Raw genomic sequence first — 25623 nt, forward strand, 5'->3', positions numbered from 1 at the left:
GCGATTTAAAAAAAAAATTAAGTACGTTGAAATAATGCAAACTGATAGCGTAAACAGAAGCATATATCACTGATTAACAACCTTGAAGCTCACGATAGGTCTGTCTTTAAAAGTTTATAAGTAATCGTTAAGGAGAAAGTTAATGGAATTTTTACTGGAACCAGACTCTTGCGCTTTATACCTCAAGATGCAATGTCAATGATTGGTCACAATACAGGCAAGAATCAATGATGTTTAATGTCATTGACGTCAGACTAGATTTTGAGAGCTACAGCAGAGGCAGGGCTCCAGACTAAAAAAAAATTACTTAGGAGCCATTGTCTCCTAAACTGAAACATTAAGAAGCCAAAGGGCTGTTTTTAGTCACCAAATCACAGAATTGCTTGAATTAGATTGCTGTTCAGAAACAAGATAAAAAGCCAAAGAAAAGGAAGACAGCTGATAACCCATTAATCTGAGGTATAATAAACAGTATATATAGTTGAGAAGATAAGTTTGCATTCCCTTTTGTCTTATTCATTTTCACACCCCTTTCATAATTTATACAAATATAAGAGATAAAAGAAGTTTTTATTTAGTACTGCTCTTCAGAATCTACATTACAGATAATTACATAAAGTATAGTGTGCATATAGTAGTGTGTTGTCTTCTTAAGCATCAATGAATGTTTGTACCTTGTATAACAGTTGTGTACAAGTCCCTCAATATTCCCTCAAAATGTCAAAAGCTTGATCTCATATATAATGTGTGTGATATATATATATATATATATATATATATATATATATATATATATATATATATATATATATATATATATATATATATTAGTTTTAAAATATTGCCTTTTTTTTATTCTTTACTGTTACCGGATGGCCCAGACACAGAGACTACAAGAGTGCAAATTGACTGAATTCCCAGAGGCAGTTTATTGTGCTACTCCAATCCCAATCAATAATTACCAGAAGAAAAAAAAACTAGTACACAATGCGTAACTTTTAATTATAAAGAAGCCCGAAATACACATGGGACTCTTATTTTGAAATGTCTGCACACCCAGATGTGAGGACACTGACGGCTGATTCGCTGAGAAATTGAATCTTACTCAAACTGCTAACATGAGTTCCTGAGTTCAAACCCTCATTTCTTTTCGGGTGATTCATGAAAAAGACCCGGTTCAAAAGAGTAATTTGTTCACAACTCTCTCGCGCTGGGTTTGTTGTTGCGTGCGGTGCAGCGAGCTCGTCAGAAACAGAAAGGGTGAAAAGCGGCGTGAGACACACTGGTGCACGCTATTAAGATGTATTCAATAACTCACAAGATAATATCTGACGAAAATATAACCCGATGCATATAACCCGACTGTTGCCAATGGCAACTAGATTTTAAGTTATTGTGGCAATCAATTATTTTTGGTCACATTTGCTTTTGTCGCAGTCTGGAGCCCTGAGAGGGGAAGATTTTCAATTAATAGTGACTTAAATTTTGGTCTTTTTCTTACACAAAGCTGTCTTATAACTTCAGAAAAATTGGAAAATAACATATGATTTGTATGGACTACTTTTATGGGGCTTTTTGGGGCTCGACAGCCCCTGTTACTTTTCACTTTAGCTGTGTGGGAAAAAAGCAGCTTGGACATTCTGCTAAACATCACCATTTCTGAATAAATTACAGAATTTTACTGTTGGGTGAACTATCCCTTTAATATGGGACTGACTGCTACAGTGTCTAGATAATGGCAAACCCCCTCTCCAAATCACAACCTCAATGAAGCTTTAAAGGGCCTAATCTCATACCAGAAGCTACAGATTAGCCACTACGGGCCTTATGAAACGATGGTGGCCACTTAAAAGAAGAATAAACCTGCCGAGACAGACTCCCATTCATTATGTCATGCCTGGCCGGCAGTCATGGAAAAGTCACTATCCAGTATCTCCTGATTCAGTTGTTTTTCTTGGGAGGACAGATTTCCTCCAGTGGAAAGGATGGGGAAATGAGACGCTGTGTTTTTCTTGCCTACAGGCATATATTCAACATCTATATGGTGTTATCTTCCACAAATATGCTAGTGCGTTAAGCTTGCATAATGAAAGCCTTTTAATTGTGATTCCGTTGGAGTGGAAAAGACCTTAGATAAGACTGAAAAAGACCCCAAAAATTACTAGGACACTTTTGGAAACTACACCTTTTTTCAGAACTATCTACACTTTTCTTAGCCATTTATTACGCAAGGAGATTTTAGTGGATGTATGAAGTCAGTTCCTCTCAAGTTCAAAGGAGTTCATTTTAAACAATATACAGTATCTATTGTTTTATCATTTGAAACCTAACAAGCTTCTTTTTGTGAAATACTTTGCTTGAAAAGTGTGTTTTCTTCTAAATGTCACTTGTTTTGATATTTAGTTATGTAATACAAAGACAATCAGACATTTTAAGTGTGGATTTAAAAGTATAGTTTGCCCAAAAAATTAAAATTCTGCTCTACTCTTTGAAGTGTCAAATACATTTTGAGGCCACTGTATGTGCATCTACATTTTGACATTTCCGTCTTTAGGTGTTGAACAATAAAAGAAGCTCCAGAGAGCTTTACAAAAAGGTGGCATACTGCATCAGTGTTTGTTATGGTACCTGAGAGCACTTACCCATAATCACTTGCAGCAGCTCTGGGGAGAAAATAGGGGTCTGCCAGTGTTAAGAAGTCATTATCTTTAAAGTTACACGGAAGAACTTTCCTACCAAGTGTCATCAGTGAGACAGCATTTGAAAGGAGGTCCCAAAGGGGCCAAATGTATCCCCTATGATCATGAAATATAACAAACAGGAGAGCACATTAGAATTCAGGAGGGCTGGCAGGACGTTTGCGTGAGGTGCTTCCATAAACAGGGGGAAAGAGGGAGAGACAGAAGAGATGGCAGACACCCCACATATGCAGATTAGACGTATGACACACTCAGTTTCCACAACAACGGAGCCCAAGGGAGAGCTGCCCTGGTGACAGAGGCTCTGGCAGCCAGAACGCCAAGACCTGCTCACAGACAGAGCTTTATCCATGCATTCAAAGATCTAGGCTCAAGAAACTTTTCGGAATAAGCACACAGAGTCTACACTGACCTACTATTGATTCATTAATAGAAAGATTAAATGTGACTTTCAAATAACCCTTATTGGTAACACTGCTTATAGCCTCTATATATAATACATTATAAACCTAACTTTATTCTTACCGCCATATAATGAGTTCATAATGCCTTACAATAAACTTCATAATCAGATGTATGTTCTCGTGAATAATTGTGATCATAGTTATTAAAGCATTATTAATAACTGTAATGATTTTACCATGGTTAAGGGGTTTACAAAGCAGAGTGACTACAACCTCCTTAAACATGGTAAAATCACTGTAAATCACAGTCTTATATGGCTTATTGCTTTCATGAAACAGCGGCAACAGCAAAATTTACATTTACACAAATAGTTGCATTAATTATTAAAAAGAATTAGAATAAACAACTCTTTTGCCAAGTAACATAGTTCCAGAGCATAACTGTAAGCAACAACATGCCGCATTTATATAAAATTAAATGTATGTTTAGTCAAAAATGTGTGTATATTGGCTATTTTACAACAGCTTTAAACATGGCTTATCCAATTAGAATTGAGAGTTTTAACTATCCATTTTTATCAAAAAACAGTATGATACTTACATATTTCTAACTTTAAAGAGTATAATGCATTAAAACAAATGATCAAAACCCTTTCTAATGGTATATCATGTAAATTTCTAATGGTATATCATGTGTTATAATTATATTTTTAAAGGTGTAATCATGTATAGGCAAGTATTGTAATGTATTATAACTGTGGTTACAATTTTATGAAAAAATAAATGCATTACAATATGAACTACCAGGCATCATATACAGTATGTACCATGGATGGATGGATGGATGGATGGATACCTATTGTAAATACCGTCCTTGTCTTTTTATTTCCATCACCTGTCCAACTGAAGTGTCTAGACTCTGTGATTGATGGAAGCTCATCTGAGTGTACAGTGAGCATACTGAGCCATGCAGCCGGGTGTACAGCAACACGGCTCCTAAAGTATGGCAAGTGCATGAGGCCTCACTCCATGGATCAAGAGTTCAGTGTTAATGTGTGTGACTGACCACAGCCTGCCATGAGAGTGCCATATCTGTTGTGACGGATGGACAGATGGATCCAATCAGAGGAAAAGCAGCGAGCAGCTGCCACGGCACTTCGCTGCGGGTGCAGGATGGAGTCATGTGCGCAGTTGTCACAGTGTTATTACTGTTAACAAAAACTAAAAACGCCAACTGAATTAAAAATAATAATAGGGTTCAAAACAGTGTTACTATGAATGCAAACTTTAATACAGTGAAAAAGACACTCTATTAGCATTACATAAATATACATAAATAAATAAAAATTCCAACATATTTTTGAATATCTATGTACTAAAATAAAATATTTGATGTCATGCGTGTACCTTCATTTACTATTACTATTATTTTGAATGGCCATGGAAAATGAATCAATGTGATAACAATTTTACCTGGTCGCAAAAAGTAGTCTGTTAATTTACCTGATGAACTTTCACCTTTTGCTGACCCTTTATGCTTCGCAGAGCTAATGTGTGCTTCTAAAAGCACTTGCACCTATATTACCAACTGATACATAAGTGCCAGCTTTACATGTCATACATTCTGCTTCCCACGGATCTCGACCTGGACGAAAGCATGGGAATTTTTTATGCAAATCTTCTGTAAATTTGCACTTTCGTTTGGGCATGGTTTCTTTTTCTGGGAAAAAGACGATGTATGGTCACCCTATTTTATGTAATTTTTTGAGCTTGACATTAACGAACATGACTAACATACAGTATCGTATTTGGATCGGGCTCGTCGGACCAATACCCGATCCGTCTAAAAGCTTCAGTATCGGAGCCGATACCAATCCAGGTATCGGATCGGTGCATCCCTAATTAAAACATATTTACAGAATATGATATTCAGTTAACACATTTAACATTAATACAAAACTAAATTCACTGAATAAAAAATAATGGTCAGAGGGGGGAAAAAATGGAATTGAACAAAATAGAAAACAAAAATAATTATAAAAAAAAATTACACTACAACTAAAATAACCTCGAGTTGTCAGACAGTGTGCTTGACATCAGGGGTGGCCGCAGATGCCATGTGCTAGCCGTTGGGTGGGCAGCTGTTTTTCACGGTTGTGCACAGTTGTGCTGGGCACAGCTGTGGTGAAAGCTTGCAAGCAGCACTCCAGGAATGTAGCTGGTCACATTCTCTGTTGGCATCTGGTAACTATCACACACACACACACGCACACACATAGTCCAGAGTGCACAACCGGCCTGCACACACCACTGACCCTCTGTTCTACTTGACAGTATCTACTGCTGCGGGATGGAGTCATGTCTGTGCGCTGGATCCACAGCTGTCATAGGACCACCTCTTCATAGCATTAAACAACTGAGGCAGAAAATGAGAGAACTTCCAGCATTACCGGCCTCCGGTTTCCAAAGACACAAAGTCACATAAACTGTTTGAAGTGAGTGTAAACTGCTATTCAAATGCATTTATTCAACACAGCTTATTAAACTGAAAAACCACCTTAAACCATAAAGGTTTGTTGGTCTTAGCCAGTCTGCCAGCTTGGTCATGGTCAGGCTGGTCTGTTGACTGGTTTTAGAGGGGTTTTGGCAGGGATTTTTCAGCTGGTCAGGCTAAAGGACAGGTTAGACTAGAAGAAGACCAGCTTGGCCAGGCTGGGAGACCAACTTAAACCAACTCAGACCAGTAAACCATTTCAGGCTTGTTTGAGCTGTATTATTCTGCACGAGTCCTTTTTGCTTGTATGACGATAGTTTATTGGCATTTCTTTTTTGAAATATCCTGAGCACAATTATATACTATCGGCATCCATTACAAGCTAATTTTAGCCTCATTCATGGGTACAGATTTTCCCCCTGGACTCGCAGGTAAAGTGCTTCTCAAGGGCACTTCTGAGCAAAGTCAGGACTTAAAAAAAAAAACTAAAAAAACTGCGAACACCTGGTTAAAAATGTACTTTCCTCACACAGATGTCCAATGAGCTTCAGAGCCAAGGGCTTTTTCAATCAAACCCATCTGCCAGCATTTAAAATGGTCACACAGAACTTCTTATACACGCATACATACAACTAAGAAAGCAGCGCTGTTCCAACTCCAAGTAAGCTACCTACCTCGCTGTCTGGTGACTACAGACAGCTGCCTTATAAGGCAGAACTCTAACTGAAATCGAACCTCAGAAGTTACAGATTTTGTACACTTTTCATAGGTAGTAAAAACACACAAGTAGCATTCCTCACTTGAAGAGTTTGATGTTAGCATGTTGCTAAGCTAATGGTGGGATACTCAAATAAGCATAAAAAAGCACACACAAATAATAGGTGAAAATTAGTGCTGGGTATTGACTCAGATTTCCAGATTCGATTCCGTTTGAAAAGTTCACATCTGTGCTATGTGTGATTAGAATTAAATTTTTCTTTTTTGTTGTTGTTTTTAAGAGCAGAAAGGGTATTGAAACAGACATTATTCAATGACAAATGGATTTCGTGGATCTCGTCATTAGACATACATTGCACGGAATGAGTCAAACCAAACTTTTTCTCTTAATTTGTTGTGAAAGGATCCCCATGATGAACTTCTTCGCCACCATACTACTCAATCACTGGGGAGTAAAATAAAAAAATTTACCAGCCAGTGGCTAATCAGAGACATTTTTACAAGAATCAGTATTGGATCGTTCAAATTAAGATCACGATTAATCAGAAAATCAATATTTTTACCCAGCCCTTGTGAAAATAGTTAATTTTTTATTTGATCATTTTACTATTTTACATTTTTTGTAACTGAATGAAAGTATATTTCTAATCAACAATTATTTAGCTTCATCTACAATCTTTGTCACATCACAATCCATTCAGGGATTGCATTCTCTTTGAAGAATATATGCGATACTAATTTACAATTTAACCAAAAATAGGTGTCTTTGTACGTAGCAAAATGCTGCCTAGCATTTGGAACAGCCTTTGTGTCAAGAATGCTCTAGATGCCTCAAAATTCTGTCCAGGTAGGCAGCTTACAAGGTTTTTGGAACAGAGTTAAAGAATGCAGATGGAAGCTTTAATTTTATAATTTGGGGAGGTTTTGAAACTCAGTCAGGGCACAACAGAGTATGCAAAAGACCAAGACGATATTGTACGTTTGCCTAGACAAAATCACTGAAAATATATGGGCTGAGAGAGAGAAGAAGAGAGAGACAAAAGCATGAGGCACAGTGCCCAATAAAAGAGAGAAGGTGGATGTGACACTTATTGTGTTTGTGCGTGTCTGTGTGTGTGTTTGAAAAAGAGTAAAATGAATAGTGATCCTGTACTGGCACAGGTACAGCATTACTGTGAGAATGGTAGATACCCTGACTTAAGTCCACTGAGCCACAGGACACAATCACAAAGTTACCTAATGATAACGCAATCAACAATCATGGCGTCACAGATGTAGAACTTTCTAGAACATCCTAATACGCTGCACTTGGTCTCCCTCCGATTTGTCCCTCACAGTCGTGACGCACCATAATGGAGTGAATGACCACGCAACAAACTTCAGAAGATTCGTTACATTCTTTGCTGCATGCTCCCTAATCACTGCCACCAATCATGACTTCCGTTGTTCCCGCAGAGGACTACAAGATGTTGTCAGTCATTAATCGTTCTCAATCAGGCGAGATTTCCACAAGGAAAATCACTTCCTGTCGCGATCCCCCCACCAGCCTTCCTTCTTGCTCATTGCTTCCAAATGTTATCTGTAATTACCATTCGCTCAGCAAATTAGCTCAAATCAAATCATGCTTCTTAATTAAAGTGACATTTCGGCAGTGGAGGGGGTGACACGTGTGGCCGCACTAACATGCTAATTAGCCACGCTAACGTTCTAAATGAGAAGTGACCTGCAGCCCTCCACCAACATTTAGCTTCTTCAAGGGAGATATTCTTGCCACATCGGAGTACATTGTGACATGCAGATTGGAACTACAGAGGCAGGAATGTGGACATCAAATGAACGCGACTGGTTGGTTATTTGCGAACACCTTAATTGCCAGTCACCATATGAGCCGTAGCCTCAGGGTTGCTGCCAGGCCAAAAAGATTTGCTATGAACTGACCACATGCAATGAAGCCAATTGCCAAGTTAGCTCTGCCATACAGCACTGATTCAGATGTACTGTAAGGACAGAGCGAAAGACAGCTTGCAAGCATATGGTCTCGTCTGATGCATATTTTCCTCTTTCTTTATTAGCTGTTGTCTTCAATTTAGAGTCGGTCAAGCTGAGGCATGAGTACGAAGAGTTCAGGTGATATCAGAAAGGCCAGCATATTTATGTGCAGAACATGAGAAGCTTTTTATGGAGATTTTCACTCCCTTGAACCCCAACAATGGATTCTATCAAATCACTGACACTGACCTCTTGTGTACCTGCCCCACAGGGGCCGTTTGTCTTAGCAGGGACAGTCAATACAGCTCATAAATACATAGATACATTCATACATGTATAAATAACATGGCCTTCAGCAACTCACCTGTATAATAAAGGAAGGACCCATAATGTTTCTCACACATGAACCAATATCTAGAGTAAGGTGACTAATAGACTCAAATGGAGCAAACAGGATTCATGCAAAAGTGCCATACTTGCTTAATGAAAATTCACTAAAAATACTTGAAAAGGCTGAAAAACTTAATTTAATCAGATTTCAATTGTCAAACGATGCAGATAATCTCAAAATGGCCAAATATCACCTGGACAATATATCAGTCTATCACTACTTCTGTTATCATAAGGTGTTTCATTTTCAAACACCTCACAGCCATGAACATTAAAAACTGTCGACAACTTTTGACACCTGTCAAAAATAATTTATTGAGAAAGACAGATAAAAATTGAGACTGACAAAGACAACCTGAAAACATAATTACAACAAAACAATCTAGCATGCTGCAGCCGTGGGTCTTTGCTTCACAAACAACATTCACACACACACACACACCTACTCGTCCAGCTGTCTGCAGCCACTAAGATTTAGGCCCCTGATTATACAGTATATTCATACAGATGAATCAATAAGGCCTTGCAGCACAACCAGAAGACTGGAGGAATTACAACGAGCCAACATCAATAGACTACAGCTTTACATTTCATTAGGGCCAGACCCACACTTTAACACTAAATGAATAGCAATAAAACAGCGCTGCCAGGACCAATACACACCCAAGCCCCAGAGCTAGTTTGTCTCACCCAACTCACCCCATGAGAGTGCAGACAGAGCTTGGCAAAAGCTCTGCAAAGGGACCAGCCTGGGTAAGTTGAGATAGTAGGGGATGGGGTGATACAGCAGTGGAAAGGGACAGAATAGACTGATAATCAGTGTGACTGATATTTTTTACAGATATTCACACTATTCAACTTAATCGGTTATTGGTTCTTTAATAATGGGTCTACAGAATCAATAAATGGCACCATTTGGTGGGCCTCTAAAGAATAGCACCCAATAACACAATTACACCACTGTGCATTCAACAGCAAACAACTGTGCCCAGAACAAAGCTAAAAAGAAATTTGCAACTATTTAGATTGCAAAAACGTTTGCATAAATATAATGGCATAAATCATATATTGAATTATATTAATGTATATTTTTACAAAACACTATTATAATTATTCATAATGAATTTTGTTTTTATGTTCATATTCTAATGATTTAGTTATTGTTTAAAAAAGCAGAGATGAAAAATTAAACATTGGTTCTGCAAAATGGTTATCAAACACTTAAAAATCAGAAAGAAAAAAAATATTGGTAAAACTCTAGTTCCCTACTGAGCTTTATTAAGAGACACACACATGATTGTCTCTCAATTAACTGACTCATGCTTAAGCATTCTATCACTGTGCTTTTGACTATGCTACTGACCTGTGTACATACACCTTCTAGCTTTTATCTTATTAGGAACCTAGACACACACACACACACACACACACACACACACTCTATTTGCTCATGAGCCATTGATTTCTGTCTAATGACACAGGCAGTGCTGTCCAGCTCGGGACCCGCTACAGGAAGGGAAAGGCAGAGGAGAAATGTGATTCTGATCACGGGATATCACTCAACATCCGCTGATCTCCCCTCATCACCCCCACCCAACCGCAACCTATATCCAGCCAGTGGTTTAGACGTCAGACAGGGGTCATATACAAGGACTATGAGGCAGGGTTACTGCATACTTCAGCACTAGCATGTGTGTGTGTTGGTAAGAATTATGTGTGAGTGTAGATGTAGTCAGACACATTCGCTTGCAAGAATTTGAATATGAGCCTCTGTCTGACATGAGGAAGGACTCCAACGCACTCTTACAAATGCCCTTACAAAAAAGTACTGTGGCGTTACAATGGTTCAGAGATAGAAGCTATCATATGGTAATATCGTGGCACTGTTTGATTACAGCATTCATATACCATGGTATATAAAATTATACAAAGAAGTACTTCAAAAACACGATGGTATTAAAAACATGCCCAAAAACAAGGTATTTTCAAGGTTTTTTGTTTTGTTTTGTTTTTTGTTTGTTTTTTGATAGTAGGCAAGTCAAGGCAAGATTATTTATATAGCACATTTCATACGCAATGGCATTTCAGAGTGCTTTACATAGTATTATGGTATTTTTGAAAGGTAATCTCCAACATAAAAGTTACAAACAGTATCATGGTAATATCAAGTGTTTAGGCATTAGCCAAGCTAATAACATAGTGTTCATAAAAATAACTTGGAGCATCATATATGTAATACCATGATATATTATGGTATTCATTCAATATCAAAGTAATATTTCAAAGTACCATGGTATTACCATATAGTACAATTACTGTACCATGATGCTGCCACAATAGTTTTTTGTAAGAAATATTTCATGTAATACAATCAATTTCCCTCATGAAAAAATATTACCAACAGCCCCAGCATATACGTTGTATATTAAAAACTCACAGGTCAAATGTTGTCCTTTGAACAGCAACATTACCTCTGTCCAACAAATACATTACTCCAAATATTTCACGAACACCTGTGTCAGATCTGAAATAAACATCTACAATAGTATCTCAATAAAAAGCAAGCAAAGCTGTACCATGCGACTCACCTTCTTCATCTTGCCACTACGAGTGCCGGTAAAGGCTACGGTTTGCCCACGATAGTCGTATGCTGCCACGGAGGTCATTCCATCGTCTTTGTCCAGAAATAGTGGAATCCCCTCGATGGTGGTGGTGCCCCCAAGAGGCTGGTTGAAGTCCTGGCCGCAAAAGTTGTCATCTATTTGCAGAGGCTGTGGAGAAAGAGAGAGGAAAAAGGGCAAATTCAACAAGTAGTTAGTGAGTGGGAGAGTTTCATTGCAATGGCGACATGTATGGCATTTTTGCTCATCTTAATGTTCTACACTACCAATCCATTCCTCAATATTCCTCTGGGTCATTAAAGGCCATATACTGTATTTTATGTGCTAATGAATCAGCCAGAGGCTCACACTCATCAGGATATATTGCAGGATGAGTTCCTGTGCTTGTGCTGGTAGAGGAATGGTCTGAAAATATAGAGGACCTAAGGGAAAATAATTCTCAGCTCGTCCATTGTATGAAAATACTGCTAATGTAGACGCAGCCACCACCAAATGTCGCACAAACACGCACACAATGCCTGACAATTCAAAACACATTTAATGCCTTACACATACACAATCCCTAATCGTACCACACAAAATGTAAAGAGTCCCAGGAGAGGTCCTCCCCGCTCTGGCCGACAGACTGGGCTCATTAGCAGAGACAAAAGTGGCCATGACCCCCACTGCCCCACAATGCTGCCCAATAGTGCCCCTCATTCCTCACTCAGTGAGGGGTGCCAATGCTGCCAAGGATGACCCGTTCCAGGCAGTGGGAAGGATATTCAGCCTTGTAGCCTATTGCGGTCCAGAGTTGTGCCCTACAACACAAGACAGCCTGTCCTTCCCTATAACCCTGGGGGCTCATCCGGGTTAGCATAAATAGAATGAGCAAAAGGGGATTGGATGAAAACAAAATGAAGGGGAAGACAAAGGGAGCAAAAGCATACCAAAGGTTAGAGACTGTCTGGGTTACACCAGCCATTGTGTACCAGTACTGCAATACTGTAATTACAGTAGGCCTGTACTCACGTAAAAGGTGTGCTTATGGTGCAAGGATAATCTTTGGGGAGAAAATGTTTGTTGCTCAATATTTGCAGTTATTGCCACTAGGTGTTATTCAGTTAGATGAGGTAACATTATCTATGTTGGCAGAGTTAATGATGCTGGTAATGGCGGTTAAATGTAAGCCAACCAATGATGCTGGAAATACCACTTACGCTAGCTTAAAAAGTGCTAGCAAAGACAAAGTCCTGGGGACAATATACAGCTAATAGCGTGGACAGAGTGGATAAATTCAACCTTGAGAATGGCAGTGCTCCCTGTACGTTCATTTAGAAACCATTGGGGAAATGCAATGTACACAGGTTTACTAATAAATAAATAAAACAATTTACTCAAATTGTCAACCAAGTATCAACAAATGTTGCAGGAATGTATCCCTCCCACCTCCTACTCTGCATCCTGAACTACGGAAATAACAGGGTAACCACCCATGGCCAGTGACCACAATGGGCAATGATGCATATCTATCATAGAGGTTCTCCAATTCTGGCGCCTTCTGTTTCTTTTCAAATGTCTTCCTTTTTTTCTTTTGTCTTCAAATTACAGCCTCGTTTTAGTGCAAAAAGGAGAGGGAACTATGCATTTGAAACTAAACAAGGCTGCAAGGTGGACTAGCTACACAAGGAAGGAATGGATCCGGGATAAATGTTTTCAATAGGAGTGGAAGGGAGGTGACGCCTAAAGGGTGTCCTGACCCTAGAAGGAATCTTATCACTCCCTCCCACAAGTCTCTAGATTCGGAGCAGGGTTTTAAGAGACACAGACATGTTTACACGATTTAACACAGCTTCTTGGGCCGGATTGGGACTGTCATCTTTAATATCTCAAGAATGTGTAGGGGAAGACAGCTGAGATCGCAGGGGGTTGAAAACGCCTCTGACAGGCTTGACAGGAAGGAGATGCCTGAGAATCAAGGCTGTCGTCAAGGGGAGCAACCAGAAATGTTGGCCTGTGCCAAATGATGAAGGGGACCAACTAAGGTCCAACTAAGAGCCTTTTCAATGGACCTAGAGGAGGAGAGGGCACAACTTAATAAATTTGTCCCAGGCCTCATGAATTTCAAGGAATATTTAACCCAAATTGAAAATTTGACATGAGGGTGAGTAAATGATGATAGAACATTCATTTTTGGGTGAGCTATTCCCTTAAGCAATGACCCTCCTCTAAATACTGTTCTAGGCCAGACAGAATAAACCTCAAAACCCCAAATTAAGAAAATGTACCATCTGATAAACACAAGGAACTCTTTTGTGGAGCCGAGCTATTACCATATTTCTGTGTAATGCCTGGTTGATTCTGCTTTGCTGATGAATAAGAATAAACCTCAATGTGTCCTGATTTCAAGTGACCAAATACAGACCATTACAGATCAGTGGGAAAGAAGAATGTGTCGGATGCTAGCTTGCCACTGCTTACACACACACCTCTGAGAATATCTGTAATCCTGATGTCTTATCGTTACACCATCTGATCGATCTTGCAGCAGATCCACTTGTCTTTTCTATCACTCCATCTCTCTGTTCTACCTGCCTCTCTCTCTATCCATCCAATGAAAGCACTGGGGATCATTGAGGGAGGCAGGGCTTATCTAGACAAAGAGAAGTCCCAAAGGGTTAATTTGGCAGTGTGTCTTAGTGACACAAAATGCCTGATCCAGAAAGACAGAGACCTGACAGACAAGGTATTTTGGGAGAACATACACAGGAGATAAAGGCCTAAAATTACATAATGATGTTTATAAAATGGATAGGATCTTGATGTTGATTGGTCAATACAGCGCTCCAGCCATGTTAGAAAACATTATATAGTTAATGATATGATGTGAAACACCTGTTTACCTAGCTACAAAGTATTTTACTGCACATCTCACAGAGAGACCAACTATTAAAGGGTTAGTTCACCTAAAAATTAAAGTTCTATCATCATTTAATGTATATAGTGTGTTTGCCCAGTTGTGTTCATCAGGCATTCTTACTCATGTGTATACTTAGTAGGTATGTACGCTGGCGGCCAAAACTTTGGAATAATGTACAGATTTTGCTGTTTCGGAAGGAAATTGGTACTTTATTTCATCAAAGTGGTATTCAACTGATCACGAAGTATAGTCAGGACATTACTGATGTAAAAAACAGCACCATCGCTATTTGAAAAAAATCATTTTTGATCAAATCTAGACAGACCCCATTTCCAGCAGCCATCAATCCAACACCTTATCCTTGAGTAATCATGCTAAATTGCTAATCTGGTACTAGAAAATCACTTGCCATTATATCAAACACAGCTGAAAGCTATTTGGTTCATTAAATGAAGCTTAACATTGTATTTGTGTTTGTTTTTGAATTGCCACAGTATGCAATAGACTGGCATGTCTTAAGGTCGATATTAGGTCAAAAATGGCAAAAAGGAAACAGCTTTCTCTAGAAACTCATCAGTCAATCATTCTTTTGAGGAAGATTTCCTACAAAGGTGTATACTACAGTCTTCAAAGACAAAGGACAACTGGCTCTAACAGGGACAGAAAGAGATGTGGAAGGCCAGATGTACAACTAAACAAGAGGATAAGTACATCAGAGTCTTAAGTTTGAGAAATAGATGCCTCACATGTCCTCAGCTGACAGCTTTATTGAATTCTACCCGCTCAACACCAGTTTCATGTACAACAGTAAAGAGAAGACTCAGGGGTGCAGGCCTTATGGGAAGAATTGCAAAGAAAAAGCCACTTTTGAAACAGAAAAACAAAAAGAAAAGGTTAGAGTGGGCAAAGAAACACAGACACTGGACAACAGATAATTGGAAAAGAGTGTTATGGATCTTAACCCCCGTTGAGCTTTTGTGGGATCAGCTAAACTGTAAGGTGCATGAGAAGTGCCCAACAAGACAGCCACATCTATGGCACGTGCTACAGGAAGCGTGGGGTGAAATGTCATCTGAGTGTCTGGACAAACTGACAGCTAAAATGCCAAGGATCTGCAAAGCTGTCATTGCTGCACGTGGAGGATTTTTTGATGAGAAATCTTTGGAGTAGTTTAAGTTCTGAACATTTTTTTGAAAATTGTAATAGTAATTTTTCACATTATTAATGTCCTGACTATACATTGTGATCAGTTGAATGCCACCTTGGTGAATAAAAGTACCAATTTCTTTCCATAAGAGCAAAATCTGTACATTATACCAAACTTTTGGCCACCAGTGTATGTACCAAAGTGGGCATGAATGTGTGTATGAGTAGGTGTGTTTGTTTGTGTGTGCATGCATGTGGTTGTTTGTCCTTAAATGTGTTTGTGTTGATATGCATGTGTGTGTGCTTGTCCTTAAATGTGTTTGTAGATTGTGGCGCACTTAAATGAAGATAAAGAGGGGCTGCCAAAACCTTTGGATGCATGGCCTAAGAGAACGAGAGCGATGAGTGGAGGTTTGGCAGGCTGCCAGCCTCCTGTTTTGATTTGTGATGGCGGAGATGCTGCGGCTCAGCCGCTTGCCCTTTGTTTCTTCCAAACAGCCAATGGAGGCTCTCTAATTGGGTCTTAATGGTGCACGCTCTACAGCAAGCCAGGAGTCAGGCCTCTCGCTCTCTCTCTGGCATTAACAGCATTAGACAGGCGAACATCATAGATTTCCACAGCATCTGAGGCTTATCTAAAAATACACGTCATATTAGCATGGCCATAATGATGAGCCATCGTTGAGATTTATATAATGGTGTTATTTATAAAGCTGATTCCATCGAGCAATCCTATTGACCCTCCATCCAAAGTCCTTTAGTAGGACTTAACGTCTTTATGTAGGTTGGTCAACCTGTCATTTGATTATGGAATATGATATGATGTACCTGTAGGTCAACTGGTAGAGCTTGATTGTAGATATATTGACTAGATGGTAACTTTCACTTCAAAACTCTCGAGCAAGCACTTATGCTGCTACGAAGAACAGGCTTATGATTAGGGAATGAACAGCAAATGCTTCTCGTTGCTGTGGGACTCCAGGTAAATGCAGTGTAAGGGGCCGTTCAGACCGTACAAGTTTTTGCGAAAAAAAAAAAAAAAGCTAGACGCAGTGCAACAAATTGAACAAAACACAGGTGTCTCTACACGCATTTCTAAAGGTTGAAGTTATTTTTAACTTGACATGGCTTCTAAAAAATGCAACATGACGTCTGACTTGCACGTTTACTTCAGAAAACAATTTAAAACCACATGAATTGATGCAAAAACTTGTTTTTTGTGAACGCCATACAGGTTTAGAAAGATATGAGGGTGAGTAAATGATAAAGAAATTTACATTTTTGGGTGAACTATCCCTACAATGCATACACTTTACCTGCTATGTCTAGTTTGCCCTGTGGTTTTAGAAAGGTCCTGTTATTCAGGTCTTGTACCCTGTGGCTTGGCTGTAAGGCAGAGCGATATATCAGTCTATGCTTTCACCTTTTATCACCTCTGGACTCCCTCTTCCTTCCTCCGCTACTCTTTCAGTCTATCTTTCTTTCTCTCTCTCTCACTCCATCCCCTCCTTTGGCACTAAAAAAAACACTTGTGATCTTTATTATTTGGCTTTATAATGTCTTGCATGAGACTCTGTCGTGCAGAGAGCGCAGGTGTTCACCGCATGGAGGCACTGGAAAATATCAGCGGAAAACAGAGAGGAAATGTGCACCACTGATCTGGGCAGATTTAAAATGTTGAGGCACTAAAAGTGTAGATTAAAATGCCTCTTTAAGTGCTGATCTTAAAACTGTGATTTAAGGGAAAGGTTATCAAATGAGTTGAGAGAGGAAGATGGAGAGAGAGAGTGAATGAGTCAGTCAGTAGTATGCCTAATGTAATCTTGCATAGCCAGACTTTTGTCTATTGGCTTAAAGTCTGGTCAGCCTTGTAGCTTATTCTGAACAAGAACTGCTTACTTAGACGGGAAGAGGCTGACTGTAAACCAACCAACAACCACATTTCGGGTTTTTGTGACATTTAGCTAAATGTGAAATCGGACAAAACTTTGAGAGTAAAAAAGTAATATGCAAAGATATCTAATTTGTTTGCTTCTATGTGTCTAAAACAAAACTCTTAAATGGTTAGTTCATCCAAAAATAACAATTCTCTCATCATTTACTCACCCTCATGCCATCCCAGATGTGTATGATTTTCTTTCTTCTGCAGAACACAAATTAGATTTTTAGAAGAATATCTCAGCTCTGTAGTTCCATACAATGCAAGTGAATGGTGATCAAGCCTTTGAAGCTCCAAAAAGCAGATAAAGTCAGCATAAAAATAATTCATCAGACTCCAATGGTTTTATCAATCTCTTCTGACATGATCCAGTTTGTTTTGTGAGAGAACATACTAATATGTAACTCCCTTTTCACTGTACATCTTAACAGTAGTTTCCTTGGTGATTACGATTTCAAGCTCGAATACACTTCCTAGTGCTTGACACATGTGCAGAGTGCTAGAACCAACCAATATCCCTATGAGTAGGGCTGGGCGATATGTAAAAATTATTTTATCGATAACCGCCTTAAAAAACATTGCGATATCCGATTACATTGTCAACCCCCCTGCTGAGGGTAGGTGAATTTTTTGGCTTTATTAATTTTGCTTTAAAAAAATTATTCATTTATTGAAACATGAAAAACATAAATAAAAGAAATTTCTAAATTGCACTTTAAACTACATGAAAAAAGTGATAAAAAAAATCTTATTTAACCACCTTATTTAAACATTTACCATCTCCAACGGCTCCATTTGCCATCACGCAAGCATCCGTCAACAACACCAGGTGGAAAATTACTAACAGCCTATAAATTAAGAACTAAGGACAATCATAAATGTAAAGATAATAATAATCATAATAATAAAGCCTAATAAATTCCCTTGTGTTCCCAAAATAAATGCTGCCAAATGTGTATTCTTATCGAATTTGTGTTTATATTGCGATATGGTAATACAGTTAATGCTGCCTAAAGGAACTGAATTTTAGGTTCAAGGTGAACATGTCTTGTATTATTTTATGATTTAGTCACTTTCGTCTTTGTTTCTTTAATACAAAGATATATATTACTGAACCTGCATAGTTGTGTTCACAATGCATGCCAACGGCGTGGAAATAAAGCTAACTAAACTCACAGCACCTCCCGAGATGATTGGAGATAATTTGCAGTATTCTCACAGACAACATTATTCTTGCAAACAGTTTTCAGACGAATGAAACAAGAATGAAAAAAGAATGAAAACTCTTTACATGCACTTGTTCCATGAGACAGGCTCGCACTGCACACCAACATGCGTGTGTTCCACATGACAGGCTCGCACTGCACACCTCTGAACAAACAGCGAATCAGATACAAGCACTGACGGCTTTTCTTTTGTCTGTTCTTAAAAATAAATTAAAGTGTGTTTCTTCAAATGCGCGTCTTTGTGACTAACAGCCTTCCTTGTCATGTGTCACTCCGAGACGTCTTGCAGCAGGTCGCCTGCCTGTTGTGGGTAGATGAGCAAAATTACCCAAGCATGGAATACATTTGGACGAGGAGCTTGCAAACTGGATTCAGCCTCGTACTCGCATTTTGCGAGTGGCGGGTGCTAGTTTCACACCCTGGCCACTGTTTAATATATTTGGCAATTTCCATGATCCATGGTTTTGCCATTTCCCAATATTGTCGATCATCGTCTGTTCGCAATCGGCATCGGGATCTTTGTAAGACATCGTCGATATCCGATTACATCGTCCTATCACCCAGCCCTAACTATGAGTATAACAGTATAACATGAGAATATCAGATGGATCTTTAGAGAAGAAATCCGTCAGCATGTTCCTGTAATTCATAACCAAAACTCTGATTAAGCCTTTTATTAAATACTGAAAAAAAAATAGGCGACTATATATTAAATACAATTGCATGTTTAATGAAGGTGTTATTTAATTCCTTTAGTAATTTTAGTGTTATTGCTTCTCTCTGTTGGATAGCAGCAGAACAGACACAGATAGGAGCTCAACAGAGTTAGCAACTCCCTTGAGGGGTACCATCTTACACTATGGGGGCACTTCTTTGGCAGTGCTCAATGTAGCAGACTGGCAACCTGCAAAAAATTGTTTTCCTTTAAAAAAACCTGACTTCCGGAAATTGTGTACATCCTATCAAACTTGAACAGCCCATTTCAGCAAGCTTGTGCCATTTTTGTGATCAATTTGCATCAGACAGACCATAAACATTTCATGGGCCTGTGTCATCTTATGCCGTGTATAAAAAAAGAGCAAACTGAAGGAAGCAAGTGCAAAATTTCAAGCAACTGAGCTTGGCACATGTGCTAATGTCTTATGAGTGCTTCTATTGCGCTATGTATGCTTGTGTCATTTAACCAGCAGCAGGCAAAAGCTGTGGGACAGATGTTTATATCCCCTCTTCAATGACCTGACACTGCACACGCACCCCAGACAATGACTTTTTCACACTCACACATACACATCTCTCATACCAGCTCCACACAACGCAAACACATTTCCAAGCAGCATACAGAGGCCTGATTATGAGGCTGCCCATGACCTGTGCTCGGCCCTATGGCATCTGGCACAGACCACAGCACACATGCACAGAACTATCTCTCTCTTCCCGTCTCTCTTTCTTTCTCACACATGAATTTGAACTCCAGACAGAAGACTGACTCTTGGCTTAAGAGATAAATGCATTTCAGCCGTCTGTAAATCACCATAAACTTGATTTAGTAGAGAGTGAAACAGCAAAAAGTGAAGTGTTTTTGTAACTTAGGTGAATTTTACTGTTAAAAACATGTCCAAGTCATATTTCACCCTAAAATAAAAAAAAATTAAATAAATAAAAAACTGTATTTCACAAAAATATCATGAAATCTATTGTTTATACCTAAATGTATTGCATTGTGACATTATATTCATGACAGTTAAGCACATGTACATACACAAATTGTCTTGCATTACATAATGCAAAATAAATAAATAAATCTAATTACAATATAGAAAACTAATAATTATATATATATATTATAATAGCAAAATATTAAATGCATCATGGTAGTATTTGTTTTACTGCCTTTAATTTATGATATATTTATTAAATAAATAAAAAATAATTGTATTCAGGATGGTTTTCATAACTGTATTACAATAATAATAATCTAATGAGAATCATTATTGAGAATAATGAAAATTACAAACAAATTAAAAAGTTAAACATCCAAGTGCATTGAAGTAATGACAACTAGAAGAGAAATATGCACAAAAAGAAACATCAAGAAAGGAAAATAAAACTTATGAAAAGAAGAAACATCAAAAAAATCTAAGACAGGCCATCTGTCATGTGTATTTTGTTGATTCATGTCTTTTATTTTGAAATGTTTAGTTCCTGTTTCCCTTGTCATGTGATTCCTGTTTTCCCTCCATGTTCATGTGTCACATTTTCATTTGTTTATTGTTTAATTAGCTTGTTATGAGTTCTGTTTGTTCATTCGTTTATGGTCTCCCATGTCTTGTCTTTAAGCCCTCATGTTTGCATTGTTTAGTTGTCAAGTATTGGATGTTGCATGTAACTTTGGGTGTGTTTTCAAGTCAAGTCAAGTCAAGTCAAGTCCATGTTAATGTTTATGTTTCACGGTTATAGTTAGGGTTATTGGTTATCACGTTGGTAAATAAACTGCACTTGGGTTCTTCATCTTCACGTCATTGTCTTCGTCATCATCATTGCCAGCATCACTGCCAGCATCGTTACAGAATACTTGACCGAATAATGAACCCAGCAGTTCGGCTCATATGGCTACGTCAGGGGAATCGTCCCCTGGAGAAGTACGTAGAGGACTGTTGCACTCTGGCCAGCCAGGTGGATTTTAATGTGGTCGCCCTCAAGGAAATTTTTAGGGTGGGGTTAAGTGAGCCGATCTCCTCCTTGATGCCTGGTGGTCGCAGTTCCCTCAGCCTGGCTCAATATATCGACCTCATCCTACAGATCATTGGTTCCACGTTCACTGTGGGGGAGGCGGATGCCAAGCCAGAGGTCCACGTCATGGCAGCCGCCGAGCCAGAGTTCCACGTCATGGCCACCAAGTCAGAGTTCCTAGTCATGGTCGCTGAGCTAGCGCCATCTTTTGCTCCATGCCATGTCACAGCCACGCCTCAGCCTGCTCCATGCCATGTCACAGCCACGCCTCATCCTGCTCCATGCCATGTCACAGCCACGCCTCATCCTGCTCCATGCCATGTCACAGCCACGCCTCATCCTGCTCCATGCCATGTCACAGCCACGCCTCATCCTGCTCCATGCCATGTCACAGCCATGCCTCAGCCTGCTCATGCCATGTCACAGCCATGCCTCAGCCTGCTCCATGCCATGTCACAGCCACGCCTCAGCCTGCTCCATGCCATGTCACAGCCACGCCTCAACCTGCTCCATGCCATGTCACAGCCACGCCTCAGCCTGCTCCATGCCATGTCACAGCCACGCCTGAGTCTGCTCCATGCCATGTCATGCCCACATCTGAGCAGTTGGACATGGAGATGGTTCCCGCCCTTGTACCCACCCTTAGTTCTCCTGAGCAGGCAAGGGGAACTTTCAACCCTCCGACCTCACCTGGACCCTCCGAGCCCTGGACTCTGCCTTGGCCTTTCAGTCCCTCAACATTGCCTCTGCTCTGCATTCCCTCAGCTCCACTGTGGTCCTTCAGCCTGTCGGCTTTGCCGGGGTCCCTCGTCCCTCCGGCTCCTCCTTGGTCTGTCAGTCACCTGGCTCTGCTTTGGCTCTCTGATCCTCTGGCTGAGCCTCATCCCTCCGATCTGTCAGCTCCACTGGGGACCTTCTTCCCTACAGATCCACCTTGGTCCTCAGTCCCACCGGCTCCACCTCAGTCTTCCAATCCCCCAGCTCCGCCTTGCTCCTCCAAGCCTCAAGCACCACCTTGGTCCTCCCTGCCATCGGCTTCACACTGGCCCTTCGAGACTTCGGCTCTCTCCGGGCACCAAGTTCCATGGCTCCGCCCCTCGAGCCTCTCACGGCTCTGCCTTCCATGGCTCCGCCCCTCGAGCCTCTCATGGCTCCAGCCCCCACGGACTCTGCCCTGGTCCCATGCCCCTCGCCCTTTCTCGCCACGCCCCACACCTCAAGACACCCCCCCCCCCAGCTCCCTACAGAACTTGAATTTATGTCATGTTTTATGTGATTGTTTATGTGTTGGGGCGTCAGGAGCCGCCCCTTAGTGGGGGGGATATGTCATGTGTATTTTGTTGATTCATGTCTTTTATTTTGAAATGTTTAGTTCCTGTTTCCCTTGTCATGTGATTCCTGTTTTCCCTCCATGTTCATGTGTCAAGTTTTCATTGGTTTATTGTTTAATTAGCTTGTTATGAGTTCTGTTTGTTCATTGGTTTATGTTCTCCCATGTCTTGTATTTAAGCCCTCATGTTTGCATTGTCTAGTTGTCAAGTATTGAATGCTGCATGTAACTTTGGTTGTGTTTTCAAGTCTAGTCAAGTTTATAGTCAAGTTAATGTTTATGTTTCACAGTTATAGTTAGGGTTATTGGTTATCACGTTTGTAAATAAACTGCACTTGGGTTCTTCATCTTCACAACATTGTCTTCGTCATCATCACTGCCAGCATCGTTACACCATCCAGAATTCTTAAGTAATCAAATAGAAAAACTGTGTGGATAACTGAAAAGTGCACTTAAGAACTAACATAATACATTTTAGTAATAGATCTTCATGTAGTTATTTACAATCTAACTTTTTTGTCTTGTTGATTTTGTGGTAAAAGATGACCTGGACACGTTCTTCATAAGATTCATCCAGTTTGTCAGTATATTCTGTGGAACATTCCCCGTTTTGTGCTGATCTGAGAGCAGTGAGCTCTACTCCTCCACATACGGTTCAGATTAGGATAATGGAACAAAGAGTTTGGCACAGCATCCCAAAGTCTGCACTGTCTCTCATGAGAAACAACCTGTTGATGCTGCATGATTTGCATCCTTGTACTGCAGATCACACGTATGTTTGGCATGCTCAGACGTCAGGCTTTTCAGAGCTTCCATTGAAAGCAGCTGCTCTTAGTCTTAATGTGCTAGGTAGGAAATGCAACTTAGGCCAATTTCTCAACATTACTGAGCTACTTCCTGCCAGATCGTTCCCCCTTAAGATTTCAGTGAACCTAAACCTGTGCTGAGACACACATGGGCTTACACACTGTGAGTCAATGTGTTTGTGTAGGTCTGTGTGTGTGTGTGTGGGGGGGGGGGGGGGGGGGCTGGGGATTACGAGGAATTTTTTTTAGGTTACAAACTGGCAATTACAAGGGTATTATGCTATAAATATGGTTTATAACCATTTCTAGTGTCGTTTAAAAAACATACTAAACAATGTTTTTTTTTTTAATGTAAAAATGCAGAACGGTTTTTGTGAGGGTGAGGGTTAGGGGATAGAATCTATAGTTCGTACAGTATAAAAATCATTATGTCTATGGAGAGTCCTCATAAGGATAACCGCACCAACATGTGTGTGTGTGTGTGTGTGTGTGTGTGTGTATGTGTGAGTTATCTCAGTTTGTCTAAGGGTTGTTAACATTTAAGCATGAAAAAAAAAAAAAACATCAAGAACAAAAGAAAGCATCTGCTACATGACCAGAAAGCATCTGCTAAATGGCACAATACAAATAACAAGACATGAAAAATGTCTACTTACCAAGAAAAGTATGTGATAATTGAATGTTTTGTATTTCATCCTAATGTTTTGTCACTTTTTTCTAGGTTAAACCAGAAACTGTCAAATAGTGTGAAATGTCATATATTGTTAAAAAAATCTAAGGATACTTTGTTTCTAAAGGCCACATCATATATTAATTTTAAGTTTTGCCGAAGATGTTAAGTTTACTAAAACCTATATATATATATACAGTATATAGTGTTGATCACGACACAGACTCCATTGCTCTTCATCTCAATTTATAATCTTTGCAATATATAATATTTTAAAACTTGAACATTTATAAGTGCATGGTGAAAATAAGAAGATACTTAAAACATAAATAATGCATATAACTGAATAAGAAACTATTAAACTAACTGAAAAGTATTCCATGTAGTAACTTGTACACATTTGAACGTTACATCATTTGCGTGTGTGCCATAGTTCTCAGCAGTCTGATCTATAAGCTCATGAAGCCTATCAGAGGCTTTTAACGTTGTTTCAGCAAAAGCATCAGATTATAATCTACATAATCTAAAATTAAGCATCCCATAAACACTAATCCAATTACAGCACAGATGCATACTTTCTCCCCAGAGTAGCAAGCTGCATAGCTGCATTTCCTGCTGAAAAGAATTTGTGTTCACAAGGCATTCTCATACAGCAACAGAGTAATGAGATATGTGCTGCTACTTCTCTGTTTTGTGTGTGTGTGTGTGTGTGTGTGTGTGTTTCAGTACATGAGCAAGCAATGAGCGATTTCATTAGTTTCCATTCAGTGGCTCTATGGTAGCCGTAGAGGCCCCGCTGAGCCAGTTCTCCTCCACAACAAGGCCATAATGACAACATAACTTTGAGAGAATATGGGTCTGTCGTTTGACACCCGTTCAAGGAGCAGTCTGGAAACGGCACTCCAAGACAGCATGGGGCGTCTGCAAGCTACCAAGCAACAAACTGCATAAGGGTTTTTAACAGCATTATGCTAAAATGCCTTGATCAGTCTAACATAATGTTCAGCTTGCTGTTCAACGGACTGATGGCAATAAAAATACTATATAATACTCATTGTTACAGTAACTTCACAGGAAAGTGTCGCCTACTACACACATCGTGATCATTAAAAACACATGAGTAATGTTTGATTCATTAAAGCATGACAACTAATATAAGCTTCAACAATCCTACCAGAAAACATATCCAAGCCTTACAGTAAGTAAACAAATTCACCAAACAGTTAACACATATACATGCATCAGGAAACCAATGTCCTGCCGCTGCTGTCCCAGGGCCGGTTGCACCAGCTATACGTATGTTACAACTTGGCCTTGTTGTGGCGTAAATGGGCACTAAGTCACAATTTACGCACTACTAAATATTTGAGAGTTGCACCATTAAACTTAGGTAGGACGTAACCCTACGTATGAACTAAATATTTACGGCAGCCTCCGACCAGGAGTAACTGTTGGAATAAAAAATGCAGACTGATATTTTATGACATCAATGAGCTCATGTTTTGCATGACAGGCTTCAGTCCTGTCGACATACAGTATGATGTTGACATTTACACTCGTTTA

General features: G+C 39.6%; 1 protein-coding gene across 1 annotated transcript in view; it reads right to left on the reverse strand.

The window, feature by feature from the left end:
* Positions 1–25623, reverse strand: part of LOC127419896 (plexin-A1-like) — a 289863-nt gene that overhangs the window by 212397 nt on the left and 51843 nt on the right. Inside the window, exon 3 of the mRNA XM_051661705.1 lies at positions 11282–11464. Within this exon, the coding sequence (XP_051517665.1) occupies positions 11282–11464 (183 nt within the window). The remainder of the gene's footprint in view (positions 1–11281; positions 11465–25623) is intronic.

Source organism: Myxocyprinus asiaticus, chromosome 29 (assembly GCF_019703515.2).
Source record: "Myxocyprinus asiaticus isolate MX2 ecotype Aquarium Trade chromosome 29, UBuf_Myxa_2, whole genome shotgun sequence".
NCBI lineage: Eukaryota > Metazoa > Chordata > Actinopteri > Cypriniformes > Catostomidae > Myxocyprinus > Myxocyprinus asiaticus.